At 42.9% G+C, this 21,809-nt stretch overlaps 1 protein-coding gene across 2 annotated transcripts in view; it reads left to right on the top strand.

The window, feature by feature from the left end:
• palm2akap2 (PALM2 and AKAP2 fusion) overlaps positions 1–21,809 on the top strand; it is a 71,052-nt gene that overhangs the window by 27,089 nt on the left and 22,154 nt on the right. For both annotated transcript variants that reach the window (XM_080046877.1, XM_080046876.1), the window contains exons 4-8: positions 2,834–2,948; positions 3,466–3,493; positions 4,760–4,864; positions 6,473–7,372; positions 13,616–13,701. In XM_080046877.1, coding sequence (XP_079903003.1) covers positions 2,834–2,948; positions 3,466–3,493; positions 4,760–4,864; positions 6,473–7,372; positions 13,616–13,701 — 1,234 coding nt within the window. The remainder of the gene's footprint in view (positions 1–2,833; positions 2,949–3,465; positions 3,494–4,759; positions 4,865–6,472; positions 7,373–13,615; positions 13,702–21,809) is intronic.

Genomic DNA, 21,809 nt, shown 5'->3' with positions numbered 1-21,809 from the left:
TTCACAGCAAGTAAAATAAGACGCCATGCTTTTAGAAGTCATTAGCTCTATGCAGTCTACAACTTAATATGTTGTAAGGATGATAAAGTATGAACTGCTTTACTTCTACTCAATACTGCAAGGAAAACCCTACAAGCCCATTGGTTGACATAGTTAAAGGTCCAGGGCATCACAACACTCACACTTCCCCATCGCGCTCTCTCCCCTTTCTCTCGCCTCATCCACATTGCTGTTGGAAATTCTTCTCTAGATTAGTCTTCAATACATTTCAAGTAGTGCGCTTAACATAAACTGATAACACATTGTGGCGAGTTCCTTGCAACGACATCCAATGCTGGGTGATTGTTTCTCATACCAGCAAGGCTGAGTTAAATATAGGATGTACAGACCAAGAAATGATAAATAACCCCTGTCTTAGTGCTGTTAGACCCGAAAAAATACAGTCAGATATAAAAGTTGGAGAACAAGCTTAAAAGTTACTGAAGAAGTAAATATTGTGATAAATAACTGTCACCTACAATATACTTATAGTACTGATAAATTCATTGATTAAGTGGCCAAGTTGCTATCAAGTTCCACTCTAACATAAGAGTGATATATCGCATCATAATGGACAATGCACTCCGATAAGACACCGGCTCACTTAAGAATTGAAAGTGGTGTTAAAATAGCTTTCGTTCATGTTGCTATATTGGTGACATTCTCGCCGTGGCAAGAAACAATACGCTGCTTTTTTGGAAGACATGGACCCTTGAATCGTCCGATTTCAAAATAACACCAAACGACCCCGAGCTGTGCCCATTATTTTGATCCAGACAATGGCTTAAGGACGCTGTTATATAAGGCCAATTTTTACGATAAGAAACTGGTCTTGTGCTTTTGTTCAGTTTACAGATCCCATCCAGAGCATTGTGTGATTACATTCAGCAGAGACAAACTACAGATTTGTGTGACAGATGCAGCAAACAAAGGTTGTAAAGGTCTCGCTGTAGGCAGAACAACTCAAGTGTGACTCCCACCCAATACAATACAGCTTCTGTGATGGGCCTGCTTACTGCATTGCTATACTGAGGTCTCTTTTGTAAAAAATAAATCTTGCTTTCAATCGGATAAGCTGATTAAACAAAAAGTACATATATATATATATATATATATATATATATATATATATATTTACCCTGGTGTACACATGTGATACACCATCTGGCTAACGTTTCTTGTGGGCATGTGAGTTCCAATGAATGTGGATCCTTGGTCCTCCTCAGTTATAAAAACTTTGAAATCAAGTATGTTCTACTGTCACAGTACAGTCCTCAGGGAACTGTATAACACTTCAAACATCACAGCATTAAAGCTTGAGTAGAAACATTGGCAGATGTGGATGTGTATAGTCAAACCTTGGGGGCTTTCTGGCGTCGGTTAAAGACACATTCCTGGATTTTTCTTTTGTGTTAACAAATCCAAATACCTCCTCTCCCTGTGCAATGCTAATATTTTGAAAAACCCAACACCGAACTTGGCCTCATGCTTCTATAAACGGCGGCAGATAAAGTGTCTCCCAAATGGTAAACAGCACGGTGTGGTTGCATTGTTGTGCTTGTTCATTGTCACGGATGCTGATATGAAAAGCGAGCCCTATTGATTCTGGAATACTGTGGGAAGGTCGGCATTGTTATGAACCTTAATATCTCTTTTACGCACACAGGCACACATAAACACACATTAACACACACACACACACACACATTGAATCACAAATTCCTTCGCGTCCCAGAGGAGTGCATACTGAAGTACTTTGAGTGTTGGCAGTCAGTGAGGAAGCAACCCTGGTCCTCCTCCCTGACTGCTTCCTAGTATTGTTGCTACATCCATGTCCATGTGAGCGTGTGTGTGTGTGTGTGTGTGTGTGTGTGCGTGCGTGCGTGCGTGCGTGTGTGTGCGCGCGCGCATATAGGAACATTTTTAGTGCAATTTTGGGAATCGCACTAATGAATTGAGCATGTCCTCACCATGAAAATGGCTGAATCGGTTGTATTGACATTCCTAAGGCTCTCTCAGTAGCAAAGGCAGAGACAGCATGACATCATTGTATTGGGGAAAGTCCGTGTACAAAGCATATGAGATCGTTATGAGACTTTATGGTTTCCAATCTGTCTCCTTCTAAAAAAGGCAATGGTACTTTTTTTCAACTGTCAATGTGATCTTTCCATAACCCTAACCTATATGAGAGAATTTTAAAAGCACTGGCAACTGGCATTACACCAAGGCTTCTGGACACCACTCAAACCATGGTCCCCCAACTGACTATAAGAGTTGAACCTGCTGATGGAGGATATAAAGCAAAGCTCTTGGCCAGATGGTTGTACATGTTTTTTTCCTCTGCAAGTTGCTGATCCTACACCTCTGTCTGGTCATTGTATGTGTGTGGAACATCTGGACTATATTCAGATCAGAACTATACACTTCAAAGGGGCTGCTCTAAATGCACCCAGGAGACTCTGAGAACAGACTGAAAATCTGAAGGTCAAAACCAGGCGGGCCAAGGCACACTTTAACAAGATGTTATACATCCAACTAAAGGGATTTTCATGTTTAACCTACAAGACAATAGCAACAGAATACGGTAGATGTATAAATCCAATTGCTTTTTAATCTTATCTGAAAGCAATCTAGATCCAAACCTGTCCTTTTGAAAAACTCCTTTTCCATCTTATTTGAAAAGGAGTTGATTCCTATTATGAGTCTTTAAGCTGTGTATCCTAAAACATGTTCTTTTCTTTACAGGGCAAGCAAAGTCATGACTAAAGACATACTGTATTTTCTGTGTTGGCAGGCTGGAGTCTGACATCGGTACACTGGAGGGTGAAGAGTCCGTGATATCAGCCAAAGAGCAGGTTCTACGGGAACGTCTGAAAGAGACGGAGCGCTCCATAGAAGATCTGCAGAAGGTATAAGATCATGACCTGTCAAGAACCTGCCAAGAGCTAACAGATCGCTGACTTTAATAGACTGCTAACACTAATATCAACATACCCCAACTAGTTGGTACTGGCAAAGCTGTCAACCATCAAATAAATGAGATTAATATGTCTTTACTTAACAGAGCATTATTTACTTGCATTGTAAAACAATGATTAGAAATTCACTTGAATGCTGATTTTTGAGTTGGGCAGAACTAAATAATTATTTAGTAACATTGAATTTTCAAACATTACAGGTGATTTTTGAAGCAGTGAAAGGATACAGTGTATACTCTGGCATTGTTTGACAAAAGGACGTTAAAGTGGCAAACAAGAAAAGACAGAAAATAATGTTGTAAAAATGTGCCCAGACGAAAACAAGGCTCTGAAATATTATCTTATTATTTCATATATTCTATTATAATTAGTTTTAATTAAATATAATGTGTTCAATCAATCACTCTGCTTTGGCTCATGAATACTTCCTCCTGTCTCTCTCTTTCAGAGTCTGATGATGGAGTCCCATGATAGAGGTATGAACGATGACACACACACACACACACACACACACACACACACACACACACACACACACACACACACACACACACACACACACACACACACACACAGACAACCCCAACAACTCACAAACACACCTCATTATTGGGGATGGCGTCCTCCTGCAAGTTATTGTTGTTTCCGAGCAGTGGTGTCCCTCTCTTTCTATTTGTGTATGTGTGTGTGTGTGTGTGTGTGTGTGTGTGTGTGTGTGTGTGTGTTGGGGGGTGGGGGGGTTAGTGTGTGTGTGTGTGTGTGTGTGTGTGTGTGTGTGTGTGTGTGTGTGTGTGTGGATAATAGTCTCGCTGAGGCAGGAGAGATGCAGGCCAGAGCATGCTTCTGAACCCCCAAACACACACACAAACTCGCCCACACAACATAACAAATGCACATAGACATATATGTATATCTGCACTGCGACACACACACACACACAATCACACGCACACAGGGCCCGGCTCAGCGAGACTATTGAAGCTCACACACATACAAGGCCATGACTCTGCAGCATGCAGTCGCTGGCTTTATCTCCCCTATTCACCAGCAAGCCCTCTAAGCCCCTAAAGCTTTGTTTCTGCCAAACTCAAACCCACACACACACAAAGCAGTTACAAGTACACAAACATGTACACACACACAAACACACACACACACACACACACACACACACACACACACACACACACACACACTCAAACAAACCCACAAAGCAGTTACAAGTACACAAACACACATACTTCTGCTGCATAAGCACTGAACCTCAGGGGTGCTAGAGTTGCAGTGGACAAGTGGACAGAAACAGTGAGTTGAGGCAGGTTAAATGGATAAGTGTGTGTGTGTGTGTGTGTGTGTGTGTGTGTGTGTGTGTGTGTGTGTGTGTGTGTGTGTGTGTGTGTGTGTGTGTGTGTGTGTGTGTGTGTGTGTGTGTGTGTGTGTGTGTGTGTGTGTGTGTGTGTGTGTGTGTGTGGAATAGGGGCGGGCAGGGTCATATTTAGGGGTGTGGTTAGTTTCTCTGTTGGGGGGGGCTGAGCTGTATGTGTGTGGGTGTTTTGTGTCAAGGTGTGGTTACAGATCACTGAGGCGTACTTATATATTGTGCATGTGTGTGGGCATGCGCCTGGTGAATGAGCGTGTATGTGTGTGTGTGTGTGTGTGCGTGCGTGGCTCTCCCTCACAGCGGCCCTGTCACGTCCCCTCTGACCATGTGTCATTTCCCCTCCTGTGCTCCTGCTCACTAGATACCAGCGGCCGCATGTCCGCGCCTCCCTCGGACTGCACTGACCCCCTCAGCCTGGCCTCGCAGCCCCGCAGCGGACCGCCTGAGCACGCCACACCAAGACCTGGTAAGACAAGAGAGAGGAGGAGAGGAAGAGGGTGAGGGAGGGCAGAGAAGAGAGAGGGAGGGAGGGAGGGAGGAAGGGAAGGGTTTGGACCGCAGCCAAGATGGATTAGAACCAGGACAGACTCACGCGCACATGGAGGGTTGGGACAGGGCGCAGACACGCACACGTTGGCACAAAGAGTGGAGCCCAATCTCATACTGGACTTCAGGAGTTTACACATCCCGTGTGTGTGCTGAGAAAAATACGTAAACTCATTAGGACATTACGCACAACCAGTGGGTTTTCGCACAAAATAGTGAATAAAAAAAACAGGGACTGGATCATTATTTGAACGTTTGAATTGACTTTGAGAATGTCTGCCATCTCTAAGTCAGCTCAAGTTCATTAACTTTTGGCAAGGCTAAAATTCACAATGTAGAATTAAACTAAAATTATTTTGTCAAAACAATTAAATAAAAATATGACGATTTACTGGTAGACCTACAGTATTTTTATGAGAAAATGCTGAAATAACAGGTAGCAATATTAAATTATATAATTATTTTTTATTAATATTAATAATTTTAGTCTCCTTGATAGTCTTATTATATATTTGTTTTAGATTAAGCATTAGTTTTACTGTAGTATCAGTATGTTGTGTATATCATTATCAGCTTTAGTTTGGTGCCAGCGGGTGATAGTTTTACCCTTTCAGTATTTGTTTAGTCTAGAGGTAATTGCGATATAGTTTCTATCTCTAAAAGTTTGGATTGTGAAGGGTAATCTCTCTGTTCTAAAAAGTGAAATGATAGTAAAGGGAAATCTGTTCGAAGTTGGTGCTGAGTTCCTTAACTTACATGTTTGTTCCATTGTGCATTTGTGCTGCTGACTTTGCAGTCTTTACAAAATAAAAGGTCAGCTTTTTGGGGCAGCGCGATGAAGTTAGACAGTTGTGCATTATGCCTTATCCTCGGTGAAATTAAGCCTCTACTGAAAAATGTATCGAGTGTAATAACATAATCCTCAGGTATGATCTATCAACTATTATTTAGTCTAAAAACTGAAAATATACTTTACTGCAGACACAAAATGTTGGTATAATCATTACAATAAGTATTAGAATGTCAAGATCGAACGTGTGAGGACTTAAGTTGAAATATACAAATTTTTTTCTTGCGGTTTCTTAAATATTTACAGGTCTTTCAGATAAGGCAGTGAATATACAAAGTAGTGGTTCATAATAAAAAATATTCTTAAGGGACTTTTTTCGCACAGGATCCTGTCAGTTTAATGTCAGTTTACTGAAAAGTATCATCTCTACTTGTCCTTAGATTAGGCCACAGTGAAGTAAAGTGTTTGGAATGGTTTCTGGTTCACTAACCTGCATCTGTGGTTTGCATCTCTCAAGGTTAACGTTAAGGTCATGTTTGTGTTTTACTAATTGCATAGCAGTTTGAATATTGTAGATATCAGTTTGTAAAGAACACTGTGTGCTGATCCTCACACTTTACTCCCTCCACCTTTTCCTCCCACTACCCTTATTCCCACCCCTTCCCCTTCACTGTTCCTTCCCTTCCTCCATCCTCCCTCCTCCCCCTCTCATTCACTCCCCCCCTACCTCCCTAACAGCAATGTTCGCCATGGAGATCAGCGTGCAGCACGACCCTCAGACCGGCGAGCAGCGCGTCCTTTCGGCCAACCGCATCAACCCGGCGGAGGCGTCGTCGCGCGGCATCAAGGTCTTCGACGATGGCCGCAAAGTGGTGTACGAGGTCTCCTCCTCTGGAGGCGTGTCCACCACCGCCCCCACCCCCAACCCCTCTGTGGAGAACGGCTGGAGCTCTGCGCAGGTGGACCAGCTCATCCAGCGCGCCGCCAGGCCTTCCTCTGGGCAAGACGGCCACAACAACAGGGGCCAGGTGACCGTGACCCCGGCTACAGCCCAACCACAGGCTTACGTTTCCCCGGCATCAGCAACATACGACGACCTGTCCCCTCCCTCCTGCGCCCCTCCATCCATCCCCTCCAGCCCCCCGGCCCAGGTCATCCTCCAGAGGGAGACCCGGCTGGGCATGATGCCCCCGTCCTCTGCACCATCCGCACCAATCACCACCCAGCCTGGCGCTACATCACACCCAGGCAACCCGGAGCTGACCTCCATGCCTCAAGCCAGCGTGGAGCACCCGGTTACCATGGTGTTTATGGGTTACCAGGACGTCGACGACACCAGCGAGAGCAGGCGCCTGTTGGGTTTCGACGGCGCGGTGAAGGCAGAGGTGGTGCTGATCGACGAAGATGACGAGAAGTCTCTGAGGGAGAAGACGGTCACGGACATGTCCATCATCGACGGCACGGCGGCCGATCTGGTGTCGGGGCGGCCAGCCACCTCGGAGGCCGTCAGCACCGAGCTGTCGTCAGACGGCCGGACCCCTGACAGCACATCCTCTCCGCAAGCCAACGACAACCCCTCTGCAGACAACCAAGCCAACTCCCCAGCAGCCCCTCCACCAGGTCTCACCCCCGCCACAGGTACAGACAAGAGGAAACGCTGCCAGTGCTGCCTCCTCATGTGACTGAATCTTCTACTCCCCTCTCTTCCAACCCCCTTCTTTTATTATTATTATCATTATTATTACCCACAACACCCCTCTCCTCCTCCTCTTCTCCTCCTCCTCTGTCTCTGGATGGTTACTAACAGAAGCACCTGCCTTCCTCCTACTCCTCCTCTGGACTCTGATGGGCTTGGCACACACACACACACACACACACACACACACACACACACACACACACACACACACACACACTTACACACACACACACACACACACGCATACAAACATAAACACACACAAGCTATTGTCTGACCTTTGACTTTGTACTGAGTTAAGTTATTACCTCTTCATCTCTGCTCTGTCGTTTGCCCTCTCTCAGTCAACATGGGATCTCTACCCCCTTTCGCATTCTGTCTCCCCAGACAACACGGCATATTACGTGCATTCAAATTAAGCATTTTACAGCTATAGTGCGGAACTTTTTCATAAATGAATGTCGGTTACATTCAAGCCAAATGAGTTGACCCAAAGTTGATTAAGCCTATCAGCTCCTATCAGTTGATTCTACTGCTAAGAAAAAACCTGGACGTACAGCAGAAGGTGTAACATTGCGAATCACAGAAGGCTTAACTAATCTAGATGCGCTAACAGTGTTGTTGTAATTACTCAGAATACCTCATGGGGGCAATAGAGGTTACGCACTATACCTTCAATGGTAAAAAGGTTATATACAACTACTCGCAGCGGTCAGTAAGACTTTACGAACAATCAGTCACTTTGCCATGCTGTCTTACCAAACAGTATGTCTTGTCTGGCTCTATAAGGACAATCAACCAGATCATCACCTTCAATAAGCCACTCTATTCAGCCACTACCTTTTTCTCTCCACTCCCACCTGCTTGACAGATGCTCTCCTTTTGTTCTCTTCCAAACACACACAGACAACCTTTAAAACACACACACACACACACACACACACACACACACACACACACACACACACAAACACACAAACTCAGACATCCCGCCCCAACTTCCTTGTGCAGACACAGAGGAGGGAACTCGTTGCCTTGGTTTCTTTACGTGCCTCTTCATTCTTCCACATTGATAGTCCTTACAAAAAAACTAAAAAAAACTAGCGATAATTAGAACTGCTATTAGACTTTTATTTCAGTTTGCTGTTGTTCAATGATTTATTTTGTTTAGTTTTGAAACTTTAAAAAGGCCAATGAATTGTTGGGGCGCCTGAAGTTCTTGACACTGTAGTTAGCATTAACAGCACTCTCTCTCTCTCTCTCTCTCTCTCTCTCCCTCTCTCTCTCTCTCTCTCTCTCTCTCTCGCTCTCTCTGTCTGTCATTCTGTCCACTAACTCCAGCTATTCCACTGCTGAGGTCATTTCCTCCTATTCTAACACTTCCTAACTCAGCAGCCAATGAGAAGCCGTCAAACACCTTTTTGGCAGCCAGTAGGATCTATACAGCCAACCTTTTTCCAGTGTGACTAAAAGGCCCCAGAACACAGGAAGCTATAACGGCAGCTTAACGAGTACACTCTGGCAGCCATAGGAACATGTATTTCCCGCCTGTGAAAACAAACATGGGTTACCACCACTAACAGTCAGGGGCACAACGTTGTGAATACTGGATTTTAACAATCACTACCATGTTACTAAATTACAACAGCTGTGCTCAAATGAACCTTTTAGAGTAAGAGTGTGTGCTATTCATGTTTCATCTTTTTTGTCCATTAAATTCACTTTAATCGCTGCAGAAGACCACCAGGTATCGATTATGCTCTCTACAATTCCAAGAGGCTGAGACCACTGCCAGCTCTCGCTGTAGTTCCCAACCAGGCCCTCGTTTACGGGTGCTACAAATTACTGTGGCCTGGGCGTCATTAACACATCATGCATAGTATAACACTGTAGGCTCTCAAAAAAACAGTAATCCTTCTCTCATCTGCTGCATGCTAACAGGTGCTCTGGAAAATGTTTTGCTTCAATTTGAGTGTCTTTGATGTACTGTGAAAAAAGTTTTGTAAGTGACGGCACTTGCGGCTCAAGTGTGTATGGATTGGACTTGATGTCTATCCAACCTGGGACTCTAATATTATGAATTGACTTCAAAAGGATTGTATTCACTTCATGAACATGTCACTGACGTAGAATGACCTGAAGCCTAAAAAAAAAAAAAGAATCGGAGTGTGGTTCTCTGGCTTTCTCTTCAGTCATATGTTGTATAGCTTAACTGGTCCCCTGGCCATAAGGTAAATAACATCTCTGAACTGTGTATTTACTCTGATAATAGTCATGAAAATTCAATATAAGAGAAACAATATTCCTTATAAGAATACAACCAATCAGAATGTTCCCAACATTGAAATGTCCTCACATGGCTCTGTTACGGCTGTACAATCCCAACTCTAAACCCTTGTGTCGGTGCAGAACGGTAGGGCTGCCTTCACACGTATGCTGTAGTGTGATTGGTCCCTGCTGCTGTCAGTCAGGCCCACTGGGGGTCTAGTTTCCTGTGTAGATAAAGAATGTAAATATGCTCTATATTCTATTTAGCAATGATTTTATTTTCCACATCTATATAGAGATCTAGAGATAATTCTGATTATTATTATGGGTACCAGACAGCGTTCTGTCCCACGATGCCATGTCACGACTGTATGAGTGCACAAAGCGCAAGCGTTGTATATTTTTCATTCTCTAACTTCACTGCTTTGCTGTGTGTAACCTAATCTCACTATTAACCCCACACGATGTTGTCCCCTTCTACAAGTCACAGACGTGCTACAGTTCGGCCTTGAAGGGAATCTGAGGATCTTAATATAACCATACCAATGGATTTGTATGGCAGTCTATGGGATACAAATGACTTTCAATTTGCATTACTGCTGACCATCTTCCAAGGTTTTTACATTGACTCCCTGTAGGCAGTCATTGGTTTACATGCATTAATGTGAAGTAGGGAAAAAAAATACTCCTGTCAAGTGTACCAAGATTGGCCGAGATATATTCATTGCTTGACTGTTTGGTTTTAAAGATTGGGGAGGCTATGCAGAGAAGTGTGTTCTTGAACGTGTGTTGCCCCATATGTATGATGCTCACTCATGATGTGCAGCAGAGCAAACAAGCACTTACTCTATGTACCTACAAAAAGAAAATGCAGTCACAATCTAAAAAAAATAACATTTTAAAAAAGGAGAAAAGAGTAAACCTGACCAATTCAGTGTGTGCGTGCGTGTGTGCGTGTGTGTGTGTGTGCGTGCGTGCGTGCGTGCGTGCGTGCGTGCGTGTGTGTGCGTGCGTGTGTGTGTGTGTGTGTGTAATGCAAGGAGCTGTACATGAACAACAGACATGGAGTTTACCAGCCCCACTGCCACGCCTGCAGTACTCTTCTGACTCTGTAGAGGACTCTCTTTTTCTTGTCTGCCTGCTCTCACGGTTGTATGGACTGTTAAAACAAAAAAAGGAGCCATTTTCTATTGTTCACTCTCTCTTTCCTTTCATGACAACTCACTCTTTCACATTCTCTCTCTCTCTCTCTGATGTCTGTATCCTCTCTCTATCTTTGGTCAATAAAGCTGAGTTTCTCCAGTGCCCCCCTGCCGTCTCTCGCTTGTTGTTCTTTCCATCTGTCCCTAACCTTCACTTCTTCATTGGCTGCTGACAAATTAGACCACAAGCTATCCTTACTGCACCCCTATCTGTTATAATACCTACTGCCACTAACAAGCACACACACACACATTTTAAGCTTAATTTAAGGTGATATCAGAAGTCACATCAGATCGTTAAAAGGATTTATTTGGGGAAGATGGGTTTTTTTCTGATTGATTGATTGAATTTATTTCAGACATATTAAAAATACAAAACAAAATGAAAAGCATGAAAATACTATAAACAAAAATGAATGGGTTCCAATAGACTATTACAACTTGTTACCCCTTTAATGTTTCATTTGCACAGGTTGTAGATGAATGCAGTGTGCTATGACTCATATAGGGCTTACACAAATACTAATTCCAAACACAGATTTAAAAACATGCAGTCAGGTTGAAATAAATTAGAAGAGGAAGCAGACAAACACCTCAATAAGAAATTCTAGTCACACAATTATCTTGCAGTATGTTTTTGATTAAAATAAAAAATTATTAGATGAATGTATGTAACCCGGTCAACTGACTAGAGTAAGACTAAAAGGTGCATGGTGAGTTGGAAATTAAAGCCAGGGTTACAGAATTCAATAAAAAACTATACGGCCGGCTGATTAAAGGATTACCGGGATGTAGAACACTGACTGAATTAGTTATCTTTACTCGTATTAATCTCTCCCTGTGAGAATGAGTTAACACGCTGCAAAAGAAAAAAGAAATGAATAGGTAGCACAATTGCAAAATACTGACTATGTTTACAGATAGGAGAAAAAAGGGGAGGTAGCAAGTGTACAGTAGAAAGAAGCTAGATAAATACAAAGACGGATCGAACTAGATAACCCTTATGCCCTGGTTGTTGCAGGAGCCCTGAGGCAACTCACTCCCCCCCCCCTAGTATCAATAGTGGGTACTGCAAGAAGAAGGCACGCAACAGCAGCACACCATCACTCACTGCATGCTCACTTATCTAACTGCACTGATAACAGTCCACTGCAACAAAACAGAGAGTACAGAAAAGAGTGATTGAGGTGATACGACCTTCCACACTAAAGCTCTCAACACATGAATGAGCCTCCCACTCATTTAAAGCACACTGCGTGAACGAACACGGCCGAGGTCGCAGTGTGATGTTCAATGACATACACACATAAACATTTTCTGAAACCACAGATTGTGTTCAGTTTAAAACCAGCACAGCACAGTTTGATAATGTGCTTCTATCTCGGTTTGCCAGGATTTATTATTCTCATTTAACACACACACACACAATGAGATGAAAAGGAGAGCAGCACACAACATGACACACTCTTCATAATACAAGGTGAAAAATGATTATATTGAATGGAGACGTCATGACAACCAGCATCTGAAAACAGGGCTAGCATTTAGGCCACACACACACACAGGCACACTTCCTGAGGATGGGTGTGTTCTCTGTGATAATGAACACTAATTGATTAATCTTAAAACAATGACAGCCTGGCGTCTTTTAACAGAAACCATGACTGTGTAGATGATTATGACTCTCACGCACACACACACGCATACACCAGAGGCTGATTATACACGTGTCGGGTGGAAAATATGTACCATTGTTAGCATGCATCGTAGCCTTAGGTCTGCTCCTGAGGTGATGTCGCCTAAGGGAAGTGCAGTAATAAGAATCATATAGATATGTTCTGCTCTGATTACACATGTTCTACTCTGAAAACTATCACCATAAGTGGTAGTAGATATGAGTTAAAGGTATTAAATACTGTTAGTACTATTCCTACTATGAGTGCAAGGGGAACCATTCAGATCCTTTAAAAGTAACAACAACACTTACAAATAATAAGTAAAAACAAGACGCAGAATGGCCTGCTTCAGTGTGATGTTATTTGGTATACATAAACAAGTATGGTAGTAGTGTAACTCATACACTAATGTTTAAAAAGCATTCCTATCTTGCATAGCTTCACCATAGCTTCGAAAACTAATCATGTCTTTTCTTATACCTATTTTATCTAACTACTAACTACTAACTGTATCATGCAGTGATGGAGCAAACATAATAATCTGTAGCTCTGAAATGAACCAAGATCAAAGTACAGCAAGAGAGCAGTTATGGATTTATTACTGCATCCAAGCGATTCAAATGCTTGAATTAAAAAAAACGTATCTTACAATCATCATAGCTGGCTGGTTTACAGCATGACAGATTTCATTTCACATTTCACTGATTTACAATGCAACGCAAATAGCATAATGTGCAGGCTATAGGCCTTCGAATCACTACCAGTAAATATTTGCTCATATTTTGCCTACATGTCTGATGAAGGGTCTGTTTTTTCTTAGTTCATAAAATGTGAATAATGTGGAGGCCCTTCACATATCCTACTCTTTCGTTTATAAAGACAGTACATTAACATAGAGATAATGGGTATACTCTGGAATATGCGTAGGTCCCCTGCATGTGCACAATGAACATGAAAGAAGAGGATGATTACCAGTGACAGTGGTTATTATTAATGGCAGTGGTAACAATTACCTCCATTTTTTGTTTCATCACAGGCAACGGCCAAACATCTGGGGTTACCATGACAACAGCAAATGGGTATCAAGGTCCCATTCCGAGCAGACAGCCTCACACTGCCATGGTGAGTTGTGTGTGTGTGTGTGTGTGTGTGTGTGTGTGTGAGAGAGAGAGAGTGTATTTTCTGTTTATCTAAGGGACTACAAGGACAACAACTCACAAATGTATCAGAAAGCTTTGTAAGACATCACTAAAGTAAGGGCCTACACCGCTGTGCTTCCTGCCAGGAAACCTTCCATCCATGGTGTGCTTACAAAAAAGGGACTATTTGTTCATCTTTTTTTGCCGGGGATGACAGGCTTACAACAAGCATCAATTGTACAAATGTGTTTGAATGCCTCTCACTGAAATGGTGTGTGTGTGTGTGTGTGTGTGTGTGTGTGTGTGTGTGTGTGTGTGTGTGTGTGTGTGTGTGTGGTGTGTGCGTGCGTGTGTGCGTGCGTGCGTGCGTGTGCCTGCCTGCCTGCATGCTTGCGTGCGTGCGTGTTTGAAAAAGTTCCAGACCACCCACTTTCTCATAACTCAATAGGAAAAGTTGATGTGAGGCACAAATCAAACGGGAGAACAAGATAACCACAGCGCTGATATAATGGGGACAAGTTACGACTGTGAGTTCTTCTTCTCAGCTGGAAAATGCCAGTACGTTCGAGAGTAGAATAAATTCAGGCTGTTTCTTTTAATATGTAGACAATTATGTTGAGATACTACATCCCAAAAAACTATACAGTCACAGACAGATATCAAGAGTGTTCTGTAGAGTTAGACAGTGTAGTGATTAGCAATAACATCACCAGTAATCCAGAAGAATAGTATAGTGTGATTAATATCATATTGTTGGGAGGATTATTTTACTTTTCTTGAGAGCAAGAGCTGAAAATGTATGTGCTAGACTTCAGGCAGGTATATGCTTCTTCAACATTGTTTGTGCTGAATTCTATTGAATTGCGTACATGTGCCAGGGGGGACATGCTTGGAATGCCTTTCAGTCCTATTGTTTCCTTTCTACAGGTGCATGGTTGTTCCGCAGTGTGCTGAATATGGCCAGATACAGTATCTCTATAATATCTGTATAGGTACCCATTCTATATTTATGGCACTCAGTGATTTTAATACGACTTCACTGTACTTTGTGGAATTTTTATCTGATATTGAATTGCTATACTTTTTTCTAATGGGAACTTATAATGAGACTGTGGTACTAAATATTACATTCATGGTTATGTTAATGCACTTTGTATCTACTATTGTATCAATTCACACAGTAGGATACTGTTATATTCCTAAAGGGAGGTGATCAGTTGTATAGTGCCCATAGGACTATTATTCCCATAATATGGTACATTTAATATACCCTTTATGTTGTAGATTTACTTATGCAGGCTTTTCTATATATTTGACAAACAGTTGCTCTTTCTTTTTGTAACAATTTTTAATTTGAGTACTTTATCAATAATATGTTTATTTTAATATAATAACAGGAGTTTGTGTCCTTGACCTACTCTTGTTCTCGGTGGTGGAATAAGTATTCAGGTACATAAGACATAATAGGACATATTTGGAAGCTGAACATATCTGTGCTAGACTTCAGGCCACTGTATGTGCATTCCATATTGTTTATGCTGAAATTGATTGAATTCGACATGTGCCAGGGGCAACATGATAGGTTCAGTTACATTGTTTCCTTTCTACATGTGCATGGTTGTTTTGCACTGTGCTTACGATGTCCAGTTACATTATCTCTATAATATGTTTTATACGCTACCCCTGGTATGTGTATGGCACTCAGTGAATTGAACACGACTAGACTGTAGGCTTCTATATGGCTTTTTTTCTATCTGATATTGAATCAGCCCACACTATAGGATATTTCTAACGGGACATACTTAGTGGTAGGCCCTACTTAACTCTCTCATTTATAATCTCAATCTGAGCTAAAATAACCCTAATGACATCACTGGGGTTATTTATCTCAGACTTTTGGAAAGCCCTTTCAAAGCCACAGCAGACATTACAGACTAACAGCTGTTTTCACAGGTTGTATGGCAGGTCTACTCCTCAAAGAGTGAACTGAACCTTTAATTGTAGGCTAGCCCTACTTAAGTAAGCTGCAGCACTGGTGTAAATGTAGGCTATGGTTTACTTTGTTACCACCGCCGCCTGTTCTCGGGTGTTCTGAGTTTGTTTTTGTTTCTTTGAAATTGCCACCTGAGCACATTTGATGGAGGTGTAGGTGGGGTGACAGTGGTGGGGAGACAGAAGCAGACTGGCTGGCTGGCTGGGCCGCAGTCGGGTCGTTCTGATGCTGAATAAATGAATGAATGAAAGGCAGTAGGCTTACGTCGGTAACCTGATCCGCGCGAGGTCGGCCTCATTGTGCTCGCGCTGGCGGCTCGCGCTCTCTGATTGTCTCTGGAACAGGACAGAAAACACTCCCAGGACCTCGCGAGCCCTGCATTATTCAGCGCGCGTGCCGAGAAAAAAAATAAAAGAGAGAGAGAGAGAGAGAGAGAGAGAGAGAGAGAGAGAGAGAGAGAGAGAGAGAGAGAGAGAGAGAGAGAGGAAGAGTAGGGGGAGGAGGAATCCGCCGGTTGGAAAAAGCTGGCGCGTAAAAAGGAGCTCAATGTCATCCCAGTCAGAGGCTCGTGCCGTTACCGTTATTTCTGCTGCTGAGCTCGCGGGCTCCGGGTCCGCTACTTCTCCACTTCTTTTCTTTCTCTAACGTGCCTCTGGCCGGTGACGCAGCAGCTGCGGACACGTTTTCCTAGTGTCTCGAGGTGAACGGGAAAAAGAAGACAAAGCAAAAAAAAACAAGAAGGAGAAGTATCAGCCAGCAGGACGGTTACGCCTCCGTTTATTAACCTTAAATTAGCCGGTGTAAGGAGCTCCTGGGGATCAACAGCGCCGTGCCACACACTGCAGCTCTCTCCACACACAGGTACATTGAATTCAAACAAAAGTATGCCTGGAAAATACAACAGAACTGTGTTTTTACTAAAGTTTTGGCTGGAGAGAAAACTCACAGGAAGGGGATGAAAGTGTAACCTTAGCTTACTTGGACGGTGTGTGTGTGTGTGTGTGTGTGTGTGTGTGTGTGTGTGTGCGTGCGTGCGAGTGCGTGTGTGTGTGTGCGTGCGTGCGAGTGCGTGTGTGTGTGTGTGTGTGTGTGTGTGTGTGTGTGTGTGTGTGTGTGTGTGCGCGTGTGTGTGTGGTCTATTAGGCTTTGCTCTCCCTATGCTGGCGTTGTTGTCACTTTGCTGTGCATATGTCTATGCAATCATGTGTGCTGGTTAATAGAAACACAGCCTGTACTCACACTGATTGAATTTAAAGTGGGGGATGACACAGGATACAGCACCCTTCTCTCCTGACAGAGGGAGGGAGAGAGAGAGAGAGACCCAAAGGAGGTCAGTGGACCAGACCGCATGCTGCAGTATTGTCTCTCTTTCTCTCTCTCTTTTTCTCTCTCTCTCTCTCGCTCTCTCTCTCTCTGGTGCGCCTCCTCCTCCTCTGCATCACTTTAACCTACATCTAGAAATGACCTTAACCTGGTTTCATCATCATTACAGACGGAGAGATAATGTCCCTCATCAAAAGCCATTAGACTGTTGTTTCACTGGATTTTTGCGGTGTACTCTCACTAATTCAGTTCAACCTATCCATCATTTTGGTATCATAATGGCTTATGTTCTGGTGTTCAGAGAGTAAGCCCCACCCCTACCAAAAAGCACTTATTGGTTGCATTGTAAAAGTGTAGTGAATAGGGCTATATTACTGTTTTAAAATGTTGAAAAGTAGAGGCGCTCACGACTGGTATTGTGTCACAGAGTAACAGCCAAACAAACCAGAGAGAAATAGCTGTTGTGTTGGAGTGTTGAAGGCAAACTATACCTGAAGCCAGACTCTGTTTGTTTGTTTGTTTGTTTGTTTCAGACAGATTTTCTTGTTGTGAATTTTCAGTCTTTCCTTTTTGCCTGCAGCTGTTGCCAAGCAACTTGCAATTTTTTTTTAAATTCTGGGACAAACATCGCTGCTGATTGTAATTGGCTCTGCATCAGAGGCATTTTCTTTTTAGTTTCGACAAAGTACCTTGATCACAAATTAAATCGGATTATGTTTTCTCTTTCTGTCAGTTAATGTTTCAGTTATTTGCTGATAAAAACAAGCTGTACAGAGCCACATGATCCAATCCACTGTCTGTGACCACTAAAAATGCACACTCATGGTGCAGAAATATTCTTGTTTAAAACAGCACCCCCCCCCCCCCCCCCACACACACACACACACACACACACACACACACACACACACACACACACACACACTGAACGCTCTTTTTAATGGACTAGGTGAACCTTCCTGCTGTTTTCAGAATAGCCTACTATGTAAAAGCTGTTCTTCTCATCGCTTTCAATCATGCTTAGTGACCTTGCTTGAGTTGCTGACGTCATTCAGGCAAGGCTGAATGCAGCTGACCAGCACAATACCAATGGATCGATTGAGGTCCCAGAAATCAAATGTGTCTGTCTCTCATTCTCACAGTCGCTCTGTAAAGAGATGTGTGTTCATTTCTGGACTCGACAGCTTTTGTTTGCTTTGCACACAGTTTACACAGCAGTGCCTGTAAGACAAGGCAAACACATCCACATGGCAAGAGAAGGCAAGGAGGCAAAGGCAGAATCAAAACTGTACACATGCAGACATTGCTACATCCTACAGAGAGGGCAATCCGTGTGATAAATAACGATTTTCGTGTCGATTCTTGGGAGCTTCCACCAAATTTGCATCAGTAAAACAAGTCACAGTTGTTCAATCGTGAAGCCACAGATGAAAGTATGGTCAGATTTGTATGTAACATTCGAACTTGAGGGACACAGTTGAGGGTGGAATTTTAAGTCTGTTTCTATTGGCCACACTCTATTTAGAAGAATAGCCCATCATCCGCGTTGTTCACTGTTTTGTTTGGTCACCATTTGAAATAACGAGCTGATTCTGGGAAAAGACAAAGTGAAGGCACCAAACTGCCAATTCAGAAAGAGTGTTTGCCAATACCTCTGCTCTGCTGGGCCCAGGGACAAAATCACAGCCAGCTCTCCATTTTGATTAGATAGCCAATGACAGGAGGTTACTGCCACATACTGTATGTACCAATGAGACAGTCAGTGCTTGTTAGTGTAGCTCAGGGTTTGTGCAGTATGTGTGTGTGTGTGTGTTTGTTTGTGTGTGTGTGTGTGTGTGTGTGTGTGTGTGTGTGTGTGTGTCTCTGTCTGTGTCTCTGTCTGTGTCTGTGTCTGTGTCTCTGTCTGTGTCTCTGTCTGTGTCTGTGTCTGTGTCTGTGTCTGTCTGATGATGAAGTACATTTTCCATCCCCACCCCTCTCAGCACTGTTGAGTGTGACAAGATTGACAGGGACAACAAAGTTATCAGTGATGTCTTCTTCCTTCAAACCTCTCCCTCTTCCCAGAAATACACACAGACACACACACAGACACACACACACACACACACACACACACACACACACACACACATTACCACATGTTACATAAGCTGTATGGTTGATGATGCTAAAACTCGGTGAGCCAAGAGTACACAGGAGGTGGAAATGGGCGCAAGGTACCGAAAGAGAGGCCGACGCGATGACGAGAAACAATGAGCATAAGGAGAGTTAAAGGGTGGTGTGTGTGTGTGTGTGTGTGTGTGTGTGTGTGTGTGTGTGTGTGTGTGTGTGTGTGTGTGTGTGTGTGTGTGTGTGTGTGTGTGTGTGTGTGTGTGTGTGTGTGTGTGTGTGTGTGTGTGTGTCGGGGGTCATTGGAGCGTTGCATGGAAGGCTTATGAGAAAAAACTTGAGGGAGGGAGGTGGAGGATGCTCGTAGGAAGTCTGTTTAGCGTCACACAGCTCAACGTGTTGTTGACATTAACTGGCTCATGGCCTTTCAATGGCCGATCTGCCGATGGGCTTCACTGGCTGTGTTCCAGGAAGAGAGTGATACTCCGCCTTGTGTTAATGGATGGAGTCCTAAACATTACAGTCAAATTAGCGCTGTTCAGATGGACAATACTATCATCGAAACAATATTGATAAGATTCATTGATCCAAAGTACCACAATGATTACATTTTTGTTTACCACATTAAGTATATTCAGTATTACAGGCACATTTCAGCGCACAGATGTAATGTGTGTGTTATCAGCTGACAATGACTGGATAACATGAAAAACATCTTGTGTCTTGTGTCATTGGAAATCATGTGAGTGTCCCTAGGGCCAGCTATTAGTCTGAGCCGTGAAAATGATTCTCCCAGCATATAAACAAAGCCCACCCCACCAATGTGTGTGCACGTCTGAAGTTGCTGGAATTTTAAGTAGTTCGGAGTTTGAATGACACTTTGTGGCTATTTTTGTTTGGCCCACGGGAATGGATGACAGCTGAAAGTGATGAAGGAACACAGTGGTGCCTGTGTGGCTTTATTCATCATACCATTTTCTTTGAAAATATAGCTAAAAGAAGTCCCCTTGACAGAGTAAGAGAGGAGCACATTTAAATAGATGAAGGCACTTTTTTTTTTAAATTGCCTACAATTATCTTTTCATAATCCTAAACTAAATACTGTATATAAAAAAACCGCCATGTAACAAGAGAAGGAAATGTACAATAATCAGTGATAGAAATAGAGTTAGCGCTATGATTTGGTATCCAGTCAGAGAGGGTTTGATAAATATGGTTAGTATAGCCTGATACTCAAACTAAATTGCTATAATTTTATTGTGTTATTCAGTCTAAATGTCTTGTCTGTGATTGATGATCAGGAATGACTGACATTGAATAAATGTCAACAACGCAAACACGTACAAGTTAGGAGCCGCATAACAGAATCAAAATGAAGGAACCTTATTGAATCCACGGTTCTTGGAAATTTGAAATACTTTCCAATTTGATGCCCATCCCACAGGAAGACGACTTCCTTATTCTAAATCCTTCCTGAAAAGCTCCATAGGGCTCAGCTATTTCTCTAACTCAGAACAAACTATTTGGTTTGGTGTATATCCTGAGGAACTGGCATATTATGTTAAGACTCATGTCACTTCAAAAAATGACAATGAAAGGAAAATATTTGAATGAAACACCCAACAAAGCCCAAGAGTAATTTTTTGTTGTCACATTCCATCTCAGAAGAGTTTTTTGTCCAGTGTTTCAGTATTTGTGTTCCACAGAGGAAGAGAACTGAGGGGATGCAGGAAACACAACAATACAACCCAGGCCATGTGATGGCCACCATTACACAACCTCCGCTACCCACTATTGTCCACCACATCCACCGGCTATTGTTGCACTCTGAAACAGAAGTTATTCATTTAACACAAAGCAAGGCATGAACCACCTGCTGCATAGCACAAATACTGGTGCGCAAACAGAAAATGATAACAAAAATCCAGGGAACAGCACATAATGTAACTGAACATTTCTGACTTTTTAACCCAAAGTAAATTGGCCTATACTCCCCCTGGATAAAGCATTTTCCCAAATGTGGAATGTTTAATAAACAAGAAACTGATTAAATGCTAAAGCAGTGACTTAATCTGTATAGTTCCGGGAAGTCAGGAGGGAGGTTGACCTCAAATGTCAGGGCTTCAATTCATAACACAGTGCTGTGTTTCGGTGGTGAAAAGCTGCACAGATCTCTTGATCACATTCCAGCATTGAACTGGAATGTGAGAAGGCCATTTGGGCTTTAGGTGTGAGGGGGGTTCGGGGGGCTCGGGGCGCCGACGTCTGTGCGCCTGTTGTCGTTTTTTCTTTCTTTTTTTCCTCGTGATAGTTGAGCCGCTGACCCTCAAAGACGAAGGGCATGTTTAGGAAGTGAGGTCATTTTGGCCAACTCTTACTTCTTCAAAGGTTTCATGAATTTGAAACTCACAAGAAGAGAATGACTCACCGCCATAAAAGAATCAAAGACATGACTATATCTGTATGCATTGCCTCAAGGAAAAGAAAATAGGGCTGACAGATTTGCAGGCAGTAGTGCGGGATGAAGAAGTAATAGTCCTGCCCAGACCAGACCTTTAGGAAGAAGCTCAAACTTTTTTCAACCGTTAAAGCTCTGCTCTAATGATCATAGCCCCTCTCTCTCAGATGGATAAAACAGGGTTTTAAGTTTTGGAGCTGAACAACAA

Source organism: Ammodytes marinus, assembly GCF_949987685.1.
Source record: "Ammodytes marinus genome assembly, chromosome: 18".
Taxonomy (NCBI): domain Eukaryota; kingdom Metazoa; phylum Chordata; class Actinopteri; order Uranoscopiformes; family Ammodytidae; genus Ammodytes; species Ammodytes marinus.
The sequence above is the reverse complement of the archived record's forward strand: the minus strand, read 5'-3'. Positions and strand labels throughout refer to the sequence as shown.